The sequence below is a fragment of the Salmo salar genome, chromosome 04, assembly GCF_965601325.2.
Source record: "Salmo salar chromosome 04, fSalSal1, whole genome shotgun sequence".
NCBI lineage: Eukaryota > Metazoa > Chordata > Actinopteri > Salmoniformes > Salmonidae > Salmo > Salmo salar.
In genome coordinates, this window is record NC_138294.1 from 98,132 (window position 1) to 111,815 (window position 13,684).

The 13,684-nt window shown below is 43.2% G+C and overlaps 1 protein-coding gene across 1 annotated transcript in view; it reads right to left on the minus strand.

Annotated features, from left to right (window-relative positions):
- Positions 1–6,832: 6,832 nt before the first annotated feature.
- LOC145878577 (mast/stem cell growth factor receptor kita) overlaps positions 6,833–13,684 on the minus strand; it is a 47,811-nt gene continuing 40,959 nt past the window's right edge. Inside the window, exons 17-21 of the mRNA XM_082973953.1 lie at positions 10,834–10,956; positions 10,233–10,344; positions 9,556–9,655; positions 8,448–8,553; positions 6,833–8,033 (exon numbers count right to left, since the gene is read on the minus strand). Coding sequence (XP_082830079.1) covers positions 7,884–8,033; positions 8,448–8,553; positions 9,556–9,655; positions 10,233–10,344; positions 10,834–10,956 — 591 coding nt within the window. The 3' untranslated portion in view covers positions 6,833–7,883. The remainder of the gene's footprint in view (positions 8,034–8,447; positions 8,554–9,555; positions 9,656–10,232; positions 10,345–10,833; positions 10,957–13,684) is intronic.

Here is a 13,684-nt window from a genome sequence, read left to right on the forward strand (position 1 = left end):
ATGACGCCCAAGAGAGATGCAGCCCAACTTGAATACATGTTAGTGTGAGACTGAGTGTTGTCCACTGTGTTCCTGTGGATTACACACGAAGGTATTAATGCTTCCACTGACGGATGGTTTCATGGGGAATCATTACCTATGAAGCTATGACAACGTGTGTGTCTCACACACACACACACACACACACTTTGACACCACTACCCTTTTGACACACATCCCTCAGCAAATTCAGGTCCTTTAGTTGTTGTGTTTTGTGAGTTTTGTTGCTGAAAAAATGCAGCTGTTAAACTGTTATTGTAGTGTTGTTTCCACATCACTGATATACACCCAGTCCAAAGAATGTAACGGTGGAAAGACTCAACGTACGTACCCTGTTTGACTGTGTCCTAAATGACACCCTATTCCCTATATAGTGCTCTACGTTTGTCCAGAGCTGGTCTACAGTAGTGCACTACGTGTATGAAATAGGGTGGGACGTAGCCATTCTTCTGTAGAAGAGAAACAGGCTGTGTAATGTAGTGGTTCAATCATGTTCCATTCATAGTACGAGAATCAAGTTCTGAAATTCTACGTTCTGATTCTATGCTTCCGTTGTTCCGATGTGCTGTAACAAGCAGCTCTGTTTGGAATGTTCTGAATGTTGGACCTGAACGCTGTTTCTTTACCTGCATCACGGACATGCTGGATTTGTTTTGGAAGGTCCGGATTGAAAACGGACACCAGAAACGGGTCAGGAAGGGGACGTTATGTATTATTCATGTGACTACCACTGATAGACTGAAGCTCAACTGTTATTACACCAGTACACACCGTGGTGGTTTCTAGAACTAACTGTTATTACACCAGTACACACCGTGGTGGTTTCTAGAACTAACTGTTATTACACCAGTACACACCGTGGTGGTTTCTAGAACTAACTGTTATTACACCAGTACACACCGTGGTGGTTTCTAGAACTAACTGTTATTACACCAGTACACACCGTGGTGGTTTCTAGAACTAACTGTTATTACACCAGTACACACCGTGGTGGTTTCTAGAAACCCTGCTAGTTTACTGGTTAAAAACCAGCTTAGAAACCTTACATACCAGGTAACCCCAACTAGTTTTAATGTACACTTACCAGGTAAGCCCAACTAGTTTTAATATTCACCTACCAGGTAACCCCAACTAGTTTTAATGTACACTTACCAGGTAACCCCAACTAGTTTTAATATTCACCTACCAGGTAACCCCAACTAGTTTTACTGTACACTTACCAGGTAACCAACTAGTTTTACTGTACACTTACCAGGTAACCAACTAGTTTTACTGTACACTTACCAGGTAACCAACTAGTTTTAATGTACACTTACTAGGTAACCAACTAGTTTTAATGTACACTTACCAGGTAGCCAACTAGTTTAATGTACACTTACCAGGTGACGTCCAGCAGTGTAAATGGTGCTCTCCTGACGTGCATCTCCTCTTCCTGTCACCAGCTGTGTTCTCCCTCTCTCCCAAAGTCACATGGAAACATAGTTTGAAGTGTTTCCTGTAATCTTAACCCTTCTCCTCCCTTTCTCCCTTGGTCAATATGAAAATAAAACCCGATTACAAATGTATTGTTGGTTGTGTGTGTTGTTGTTGTCATTTTGTTCAAGGTTTACTTTACAGGAGCAGTGATGGCCTCCACTGGAACACACACAGACTGGAACACAGTCTATACCTGGCCTGACTGTATGTCCTGAGGAGACCCAGGTACACACACACACACACACACACACACACACACACACACACACACACACACACACACACACACACACACACACACACACACAATAGTTCCAGTACTTTCTTTATTACAAGTCAACCAACTGTATCAAAACATCCTCAGCCTCCAAACCATTCAAGGTCCCGTTACAGAAGAAGCACGTTTTTACATGGCATCATTCATCACATACATTCTCTGCATAACATTGTTATTAAAAACCAACACACACACATACTATTAACATAAAACAAACCCTAAAAGCACATAAAGCTAAAGTTAATGTATTTACACATGAAGAGTTGGTTTCCAGACACAGACAGAGCCCTTCCTGGTTCTATGTTTCCCAGACAGAGCCCCTCCTGGTTCTATGTTTCCCAGACAGAGCCCTTCCTGGTTCTATGTTTCCCAGACAGAGCCCTTCCTGGTTCTATGTTTCCCAGACAGAGCCCTTCCTGGTTCTATGTTTCCCAGACAGAGCCCTTCCTGGTTCTATGTTTCCCAGACAGAGCCCTTCCTGGTTCTATGTTTCCCAGACAGAGCCCTTCCTGGTTCTATGTTTCCCAGACAGAGCCCTTCCTGGTTCTATGTTTCCCAGACAGAGCCCTTCCTGGTTCTATGTTTCCCAGACAGAGCCCTTCCTGGTTCTATGTTTCCCAGACAGAGCCCCTCCTGGTTCTATGTTTCCCAGACAGAGCCCCTCCTGGTTCTATGTTTCCCAGACAGAGCCCTTCCTGGTTCTATGTTTCCCAGACAGAGCCCTTCCTGGTTCTATGTTTCCCAGACAGAGCCCTTCCTGGTTCTATGTTTCCCAGACAGAGCCCTTCCTGGTTCTATGTTTCCCAGACAGAGCCCCTCCTGGTTCTATGTTTCCCAGACAGAGCCCTTCCTGGTTCTATGTTTCCCAGACAGAGCCCCTCCTGGTTCTATGTTTCCCAGACAGAGCCCTTCCTGGTTCTATGTTTCCCAGACAGAGCCCCTCCTGGTTCTATGTTTCCCAGACAGAGCCCTTCCTGGTTCTATGTTTCCCAGACAGAGCCCTTCCTGGTTCTATGTTTCCCAGACAGAGCCCCTCCTGGTTCTATGTTTCCCAGACAGAGCCCCTCCTGGTTCTATGTTTCCCAGACAGAGCCCCTCCTGGTTCTATGTTTCCCAGACAGAGCCCTTCCTGGTTCTATGTTTCCCAGACAGAGCCCTTCCTGGTTCTATGTTTCCCAGACAGAGCCCCTCCTGGTTCTATGTTTCCCAGACAGAGCCCCTCCTGGTTCTATGTTTCCCAGACAGAGCCCCTCCTGGTTCTATGTTTCCCAGACAGAGCCCTTCCTGGTTCTATGTTTCCCAGACAGAGCCCTTCCTGGTTCTATGTTTCCCAGACAGAGCCCTTCCTGGTTCTATGTTTCCCAGACAGAGCCCCTCCTGGTTCTATGTTTCCCAGACAGAGCCCCTCCTGGTTCTATGTTTCCCAGACAGAGCCCTTCCTGGTTCTATGTTTCACAGACAGAGCCCCTCCTGGTTCTATGTTTCACAGACAGAGCCCCTCCTGGTTCTATGTTTCCCAGACAGAGCCCTTCCTGGTTCTATGTTTCCCAGACAGAGCCCTTCCTGGTTCTATGTTTCCCAGACAGAGCCCCCCCTGGTTCTATGTTTCCCAGACAGAGCCCTTCCTGGTTCTATGTTTCCCAGACAGAGCCCCTCCTGGTTCTATGTTTCCCAGACAGAGCCCTTCCTGGTTCTATGTTTCCCAGACAGAGCCCTTCCTGGTTCTATGTTTCCCAGACAGAGCCCCTCCTGGTTCTATGTTTCCCAGACAGAGCCCCTCCTGGTTCTATGTTTCCCAGACAGAGCCCCTCCTGGTTCTATGTTTCCCAGACAGAGCCCTTCCTGGTTCTATGTTTCCCAGACAGAGCCCCTCCTGGTTCTATGTTTCCCAGACAGAGCCCTTCCTGGTTCTATGTTTCCCAGACAGAGCCCCTCCTGGTTCTATGTTTCCCAGACAGAGCCCCTCCTGGTTCTATGTTTCCCAGACAGAGCCCCTCCTGGTTCTATGTTTCCCAGACAGAGCCCCTCCTGGTTCTATGTTTCCCAGACAGAGCCCCTCCTGGTTCTATGTTTCCCAGACAGAGCCCTTCCTGGTTCTATGTTTCCCAGACAGAGCCCCCCCTGGTTCTATGTTTCCCAGACAGAGCCCTTCCTGGTTCTATGTTTCCCAGACAGAGCCCTTCCTGGTTCTATGTTTCCCAGACAGAGCCCTTCCTGGTTCTATGTTTCCCAGACAGAGCCCTTCCTGGTTCTATGTTTCCCATAGAACCCACATTCATAAAATAAAACATTATAGAGTTAATCTCTTGCAATTCTACACAGTTTGCCAAAGGGTGGAGAGAAATATTTGCAGTTTTTTATATAATATCTGAGTGAGAGTGACAAACAAAATTAATGGGGGCCCCCGGTCGGTAATGAGAACATAATTACTACAAGTTTAGATAGCTGGCTAGACTCATTTACCAATCGTATTTTAGATTTTTTGCAGACATGGGCTACAATGTATTATTCCAGTTCAGGCACTATTTAGATTTTGGCCACTAGATGGCAGCAGTGTATGTGCATTTTTTTTTGGACTGATCCAATGAATCATTACATTTCAGTTCAAAATGTTGTATCAAGTCTGGCCAAATGTGCCTAATTGGTTTATTAATACATTTCATAACTGTGCACTCTCCTTAAACAATAGAATGGTATTATTTCACTGTAATAGCTACTGTAAATTGGACAGTGCAGTTAGATTAACAAGAATTGAAGCTTTCTGCCCATATCAGATATGTCTATGTCCTGGGAAATGTTCTGATGATGATGGTGTATACTGTATATAGTCAAAACAGCTGTGTTAGTAGATATACATGCTGTATAGATGTGTCAGTCAGCCTATAAACTAACTGCTGTGTCAGTTCATACTGTATACATACTGTATTGTATATTGGCTCTAATATTGCATTAAATCACCATTTTATTTTCAGCGGGCGATCTCTTTGAACTTCTAAGCCTATTCACAATGATATTGGGGCTGGATGCTGATAGGGGGAAACTTTCTGAATGATCAGAGAAATGATAGTCAAAGCTTTTCTTTTAGGCTATTTACAGAAAAATAAGTACTGGATGCTTTGATAGACAACAAGAAATCCACAGGGGGCCGACCAATTGGATCCCGGTCTGCTTAAGTGTGCAGCGCCCATCATTGTCGGCTCAATAACCTACATTTTTATATTTAACATTGTCATCAGGAAATATTCCATAAGTATGGAAATCAGATCTTGTTCTGCCACTCCATAAGGACGGGGACAGCAGGGATCTTAATCATTATCGCCCCCATTTCAAGGCTTCCTGGTCTAGCTAAAATTCTAAAATCCTTGGTAAATGTACAACTTTGCTATTTTTTATGAATGTAAATCAATCAGGGTTTAGGCCTGGACATCCAATCAGGGTTTAGGCTTGGACATCCAATCAGGGTTTAGGCCTGGACATCCAATCAGGGTTTAGGCCTGGACATCCAATCAGGGTTTAGGCCTGGACATCCAATCAGGGTTTAGGCCTGGACATCCAATCAGGGTTTAGGCCTGGACATCCAATCAGGGTTTAGGCCTGGACATCCAATCAGGGTTTAGGCCTGGGGCATAGCACTATTACAGCAACCACTTCAGTTGTTAACGATCGTTGTTAATGCTTTAAAACACTAAAATGAAAATGTGCTGCTTTGTTTGTGGACTTTGATAATGTTGATCATGCAAATTTAAATTGAATAAGTTGTCCTCGATAAGGCCTGAGCTCTGACACCTGTTAATGGTTTCTTAGTGACAGAACTCAGGCCATCGTGAGGTGTTCCGCAGGGGTCGATACTAGCACCTGTTCTATGTATATAAATGCTATTGGTCAATCTGTTAACATTTTTACATTTCCTCTATATGCAGACGATACTATTATGTACTCAATTCCCCCGACTGCTGCCCTGGCTGTGACAAAGCTACAGGACGATTTTGCAGTCGTTCAGGAAGCCCTTAATGACTTTAAAACTCATGCTTAGTACAGGCAAAATGAAATAGTTGTTGTTTTCAAGTTCTCGCAAGATTGTCTCAGATGGATTACATCTTCACTCGATCGGATGGTTCTATAATCGAACGAGGCCTTGTATACAAATACTCTTTTGGATTGACAATGATTTATCTTTTTAAACGTACGACTGAGCTTGTTAAGAAACTAAAATTTAAAGAGGCTCTTTTTACAGAAACAGATGTTGTCTCTCTCTCTCTCGTCAGCAGGAAGCAGATTGTGTAGTCAACCTTTTCTACCTGTTGTTATGGTGATACTATTTATCAACCTTTCTACCTGTTGTTATGGTGATACTATTTATCAACCTTTCTACCTGTTGTTATGGTGATACTATTTATCAACCTTTCTACCTGTTGTTATGGTGATACTATTTCTCAAAGTGCAGCTCCCTCTAGTCTTAAACCCCTGGGTGTCGTTCTTTCCACAGCTCCCTCTAGTCTTAAACCCCTGGGTGTCGTTCTTTCACAGCTCCCTCTAGTCTTAAAGCCCTGGGTGTCGTTCTTTCCACAGCTCCCTCTAGTCTTAAACCCCTGGGTGTCGTTCTTTCCACAGCTCCCTCTAGTCTTAAACCCCTGGGTGTCGTTCTTTCCACAGCTCCCTCTAGTCTTAAACCCCTGGGTGTCGTTCTTTCACAGCTCCCTCTAGTCTTAAACCCCTGGGTGTCGTTCTTTCACAGCTCCCTCTAGTCTTAAAGCCCTGGGTGTCGTTCTTTCCACAGCTCCCTCTAGTCTTAAACCCCTGGGTGTCGTTCTTTCCACAGCTCCCTCTAGTCTTAAACCCCTGGGTGTCGTTCTTTCACAGCTCCCTCTAGTCTTAAAGCCCTGGGTGTCTTTTACGCTACTGCTACTCTCTGTTCATCATATATGCATAGTCACTTTAACCATATCTACATACTACCTCAATCAGCCTGACTGATTGAGGTAGCCTCGCTACTTTTATTTTCAAATGTCTTTTTACTGTTGTTTTATTTCTTTACTTACACACACACACACACACACACACACACACACACACACACACACACACACACACACACACACACACACACACACACACACACACACACCTTTTTTTCGCACTATTGGTTAGAGCCTGTAAGTAAGCATTTCACTGATTTGACCTCTTTTAAAGTCACGTACATCACATCCATGACTTTGTTTTTACTTACCGAGCATCCCTGTTAAGATTTAAAATGTCAACTTATCAAACTCGTTCACTCTGGAGACTCTCTTTGGTGTCTAGAGACTTCGGTAAATCAGCCTTTAATTTGCTTTCAACTTACATACGGAATGATTTATAATACACTTTAAAAATGGAGGAATTGGTGCCTCTAGGGCATTTCAGACAGTTGTTAGGAGACCTTTTTACTGAAGAATGGGTCTGTTTTTATGATTGCGTTTTGCTATTTGTCTATTTGTGTATTGCTGTGTGTAATAATGTGCATTGTGTATATGAATGTGTAGGTTAATGTGTTTATTGTATTGTGGTGTGCTATACAGGGTTCATCTGGAAAAGAGACATTGGTCTCAGCACGGACTCCCTGTCAACATAAAGGCTAAATAACAATTTTTAAATAATGGAGAGAAATGGAGTCTCAGGCTGGTTACTGACCATAGCACTAAAACCTATGGACGACATGCTACATGCTACATGCTACATGCTCCCGAGTGGCGCAGCGGTCGAAGGCACTGCGTCTCAGTGCTAGAGGCGTCACTACAGACCCTGATTCAATCCCGGGCTGTATCACAACCGGCCGTGATCGAGAGTCCCATATGATGGCGCACAATTGGCCCAGCGTCATCCAGGGTAGGCCATCCATCATTGTAAATAAGAATTTGTTCTTAACTGACTTGCCTAGTTAAATAAAAGGTTAAATAAAGGTTAAATAAAAGGTTAAATAAAGGTTAAATACAACATGACATACATCACAGACTGATCAATACAGAGAGATGGAGTCCAATACACAGTGTGTAGTGTATGTAGTGTGTGTGTAGTGTAGTGTAGTGTAGTGTAGTGTGTGTGTGTACAGTATTCAGACAGTGTCGTAGTCCAGAAACACATCAGCAGTATTCAGCAGTAGTGGTTGTGTCGAGGCCGTAGTGCTGCTCACTGAGCTCAGTCTATGAGACGCTGCCCTCTGCTGGTCTGGAAGGACAGCTCCATAGCTCAGGTTCAGGTACACCTGCACACACACACACACAGAGTCACACACACACACAGAGTCACACACACAGAGTCACACACACAGAGTCACACACACACAGTCAGACACACAGAGTCAGACACACACACACACACACAATCATCAACACAGAGCATGTTACATTAACCATTGCTGAAAGATACAATTGAGGATATGAACATTCATATTAATGCGTAAATGTAGAATGATAAATCCATATAAAGCTAAAATATATATATTTATAAACTATACATGTATTTATGAACATACATTCTTGGTGTTTTCTGGCAGTAGTAGTTCAAATAATTATACCAAGTTATTGATTCCATTTCAATTCGATACAACTTTCATTCACATATATTGATAATTCTAGATGCATTTCAACAAACATTGCTGAACAGTTCCAGTACGTACATTCTTGGTGTCTTCTGACAGTAGAAGTTCAGTCCTCTCTACTAGTTTCCTAAAGGAAGGTCTCTTCAGAGGGTCCTCACTCCAACAAGACAACATCATGTCATAACTACAGAGAGAGAGAGGAGATACAGGGTCAGAAAACAAGCGCAATCATACATTTACACGTTAGTCATTTAGCAGACTCTCTTATCCTCTTATCTCTTATCCAGAGAGACTTACAGTAGGGAGTCATTTAGCAGACTCTCTTATCCAGAGAGACTTACAGTAGGGAGTCATTTAGCAGACTCTCTTATCCAGAGAGACTTACAGTAGGGAGTCATTTAGCAGACTCTCTCATCCAGAGAGACTTACAGTAGGGAGTCATTTAGCAGACTCTCTCATCCAGACAGACTTACAGTAGGGAGTCATTTAGCAGACTCTCTTATCCAGAGAGACTTACAGTAGGGAGTCATTTAGCAGACTCTCTTATCCAGAGAGACTTACAGTAGGGAGTCATTTAGCAGACTCTCTTATCCAGGAGACTTACAGTAGTGAGTCATTTAGCAGACTCTCTTATCCAGAGAGACTTACAGTAGGGAGTCATTTAGCAGACTCTCTTATCCAGGAGACTTACAGTAGTGAGTCATTTAGCAGACTCTTATCCAGAGAGACTTACAGTAGGGAGTCATTTAGCAGACTCTCTTATCCAGGAGACTTACAGTAGGGAGTCATTTAGCAGACTCTCTTATCCAGAGAGACTTACAGTAGGGAGTCATTTAGCAGACTCTCTTATCCAGACAGACTTACAGTAGGGAGTCATTTAGCAGACTCTCTTATCCAGAGAGACTTACAGTAGGGAGTCATTTAGCAGACTCTCTTATCCAGAGAGACTTACAGTAGGGAGTCATTTAGCAGACTCTCTCATCCAGAGAGACTTACAGTAGGGAGTCATTTAGCAGACTCTCTTATCCAGACAGACTTACAGTAGGGAGTCATTTAGCAGACTCTCTCATCCAGACAGACTTACAGTTAGTGTATTCATCTTCAGATCGCTAGGTGGGACAACCAGATACTGTATCTCAGTCATAGTAAGTATATTTTCAAAATCACACACACAAACACTCCTTACATTTCTCTGGGAGCCACCTCAGGTCTGTTCATTCTGTGTCCTTCCTGGATCATCCTGTAGAACGCTGAACCCACCTGCATACCAGGGTACGGACTGCTGCCTACACACACACACACACACACACACACACACACACACACACACACACACACAGACACACACAAAGACACAAAAGACAAAGACACACAAACACACAGTTAGTATATTCCCCAAACATGTGTGCGTGTGTGTCTTCATGCCGTTGTGTGTGTGAGTATATATACTGTATCCAAGGTGACCATAGTTACCATGTGACCAGACATCACTGTCCAAGGTGACTATAGTTACCATGTGACCAGACATCACTGTCCAAGGTGACTATAGTTACCATGTGACCAGACATCACTGTCCAAGGTGACTATAGTTACCATGTGACCAGACATCACTGTCCAAGGTGACTATAGTTACCATGTGACCAGACATCACTGTCCAAGGTGACTATAGTTATGTACTGTACATGTGACCTAAAGAGCATCACTGTCCCAGGAGACTAGAGATACCGTGTGACCAGACATCACTCTCCAAGGTGACTATAGTTATGTACTGTACATTACCTAAAGAGAATATTTCCCAGAGCAGGATACCGTATGACCAGACATCACTCTCCAAGGTGACTATAGTTATGTACTGTACATTACCTAAAGAGAATATTTCCCAGAGCAGGATACCGTATGACCAGACATCACTCTCCAAGGTGTAAACACCGTCAAAGATACTCTCTGGAGACATCCACTTCACTGGGAGACGGGCCTGGAACACACAGGAAACGCATCATCAGGGGGAGACAACACCCACAGGAAACGCATCATCAGGGGGAGACAGCACACACAGGAAATACATCATCAGGGGGAGACAACACACACAGGAAATGCATCATCAGGAGAAGACAACACACACAGGAAATACATCATCAGGGGGAGACAACACACACAGGAAATGCATCATCGGGGGGAGACAGCACACACAGGAAACACATCATCAGGGTGAAACAGAAAGTGGCTATTAGTTTTAAAGTGATAGTTTGGAAATGTTTCCTTACCTTGACAGTCATTGTCCAGAGACTACTCTCAAGATAAGGAAACATATGTAAACATGTAAAATGTCTGAACTATCCCTCTGAGATTCCGTTGTGTTACAATGCTTGCTTTTTACTTGTTGTTCTTTAATGGTAAAACCTGAGCAGCCTTCTTGTATTTCACACTCGTTCTATAACAAAAATACTCACACACACACACTTACATTGCCTCTGAGGACGTAGTTAGAGTCTGTGGTGATGTCTCGGGCCAGTCCGAAGTCACAGATCTTGGCTACTCTCCCCTGAGTCAGCAGAATGTTCCTGGCTGCTAGGTCTCTGTGGATACACTCACACACACACACACACACACACACACACACACACCACACACACACACACACACACACACACACACACACACACACACACACACAGAGGCACATTTAGTAAAGAATCAACCATATACAGAAATAAATACATAGAAGACAGAAACACAGACAGCAGCTGGCTCTAACTCAGTGGAGAGCTGTCATTCAGGGCAGAGCCCCACTTGTTTAGCTACAAAATACAAAAATAAACAAATAAAAAAAGTTGCCTGTTTCTCATTTTATTCCGTGTCACATATCAGTTTGCAAACAATGTAAAAAAATAAATAAACAAATCCTTTAGTTAATAAAGCTGCATACAAACATGGTCTCTTTCTTGGCAGAATTCATGCCAACGGAAGCCATACCAAAATAAAAATAAAAAACATAGAAAATTATGTATTTTTCGTCTCTGTGTATTTCATCATTTTCCTTCATCTCTCCAGAGGCTGAATGTAACTCACAGGAGAAAGCGTCCGAGTGAGCGAAACAGCGCCCCTCTGTCTCTCTATGTGTAGGCAATCTATCTGATGCTGTGTGGTCAAAAAGAGTATGACAATGTTGCTGCCCGTAGCATTGAAAGCAAGGGAAGCCAGCGAACATTTGGCCTCCCTTTCATAAAAAAAGTATAAAATAATAGTCAATCAGCGTTGAGCTAAACTGAACGAGCTCAACTGTGATTGGTCCTGGCACACCAAAAAAAAAGTTTCAAGGGAAGCCAGCTTGGATTTGGCTTCACTCCTATCAGATCACATTGAGAGCTTACTTCATTGACAGAAAAACTTGAATTGTTTCATCTCGTGTTGTTGTCCTCTGGTGGATAGCTAGTGTAAATTGTCCCTTTCCTAAATTAGACATGGATGGAGATGGGGATTTGGACTTGTGGTTTTACTTAATTCTCCATACTGGCTAATGATTATAACGGTGATTCTGATCCAACCATTAATTCATACATTGTTGTGCTCCTGGCCTGAGAGGATGGAAGTTCAACATGTAGCTAGATGTAGAAGGCTAATGTTAACTAGCTAACGTTGTCCATGAATGGAAGTTAGGCTAACGAGCATTTTAGACATGTAGTTTAGGACAACAAACAAGAAAAGTGTGTACTGTATGACAGAGTTATAGACCGTGTACCATGCTGTAGGTCATGTAACTGTTTCCTACAGTGAGGGAAAAAAGTATTTGATCCCCTGCTGATTTTGTACGTTTGCCCACTGACAAATTTTCAATGCCCTGGCTGAGGGAAGGAGGTTCTCACCCAAGATTTGACGGTACATGGCCCCGTCCATCGTCCCTTTGATGCGGTGAATTTGTCCTGTCCCCTTAGCAGAAAAACACCCCCAAAGCATAATGTTTCCACCTCCATGTTTGACGGTGAGGATGGTATTCTTGGTGTCATAGGCAGCATTCCTCCTCCTCCAAACAAGTCGGGTTGAGTTGATGCCAAAGTGCTCCATTTTGGTCTCATCTGACCACAACACTTTCACCCAGTTGTCCTCTGAATCATTCAGATGTTCATTGGCAAACTTCAGACGGGCATGTATATGTGCTTTCTTGAGCAGGTGGACCTTGCGGGCGCTGCAGGATTTCAGTCCTTCACAGCGTAGTGTGTTACCAATTGTTTTCTTGGTGATTATGGTCCCAGCTGCCTTGAGATCATTGATAAGATCCTCCCGTGTAGTTCTGGGCTGATTCCTCACCGTTCTCATGATCATTGCAACCCCACGAGGTGAGATCTTGCATGGAGCCCCAGGCCGAGGGAGATTGACAGTTCTTTTGTGTTTCTTCCATTTGCGGATAATCGCACCAACTGTTGTCACCTTCTCACCAAGCTGCTTGGCGATGGTCTTGTAGCCCATTCCAGCCTTGTGTAGGTCTACAATCTTGTCCCTGATCCTTGGAGAGCTCTTTGGTCTTGACCATGGTGGAGAGTTTGGAATCTGATTGATTGATTGCTTCTGTGGACAGGTGTCTTTTATACAGGTAATAAACTGAGATTAGGAGCACGCCCTTTAAGAGTGTGCTCCTAATCTCAGCTCGTTACCTGTATAAAAGACACCTGGGAGCCAGAAATCTTTCTGATTGAGAGGGGGTCAAATACTTATTTCCCTCATTAAAATACAAATAATTTTATAACATTTTTGACATGCATTTTTCTGGATTTTTTTGTTGTTATTCTGTCTCTCACTGTTCAAATAAACCTACCATTAAAATTATAGACTGATCATTTCTTTGTCAGTGGGCAAATGTGCAAAATCAGCAGGGGATCAAATACTTTTTTCCCTCACTGTACATGTAATATGTTTTGTGGATTTAACCGGACAGATGTTGCTTTCCAGTTTTGTGATGAAACAAAGGAGTGGTTGAATTTATTCTGACACTGTCTTCTTATTGACTCGCCCCTTAGGACTATATATCACAGTGTCAAGGCATATGAACTAACAGGTTGTAGAGCAAACAAAACAGGCTACAACAAAACATGCTAACATGGGCTCAGTATTACCAATGACAAGGGAGAGCGTGTTAGCATGTTAGCGTGTTAGCATGTTTTGTTGTAACCTCTGTATGCTTCTCTCTCTTCATTATTCATGATTCATTCGTAGTTTTTCTTAATCAAGGTATTATCAGGATTAATTTAGAAGTGTTCAGAAACATGTTCTTTTCTTACCTCAATAGAAAATGTCACAAGACATTATTCACCATTCAGTTC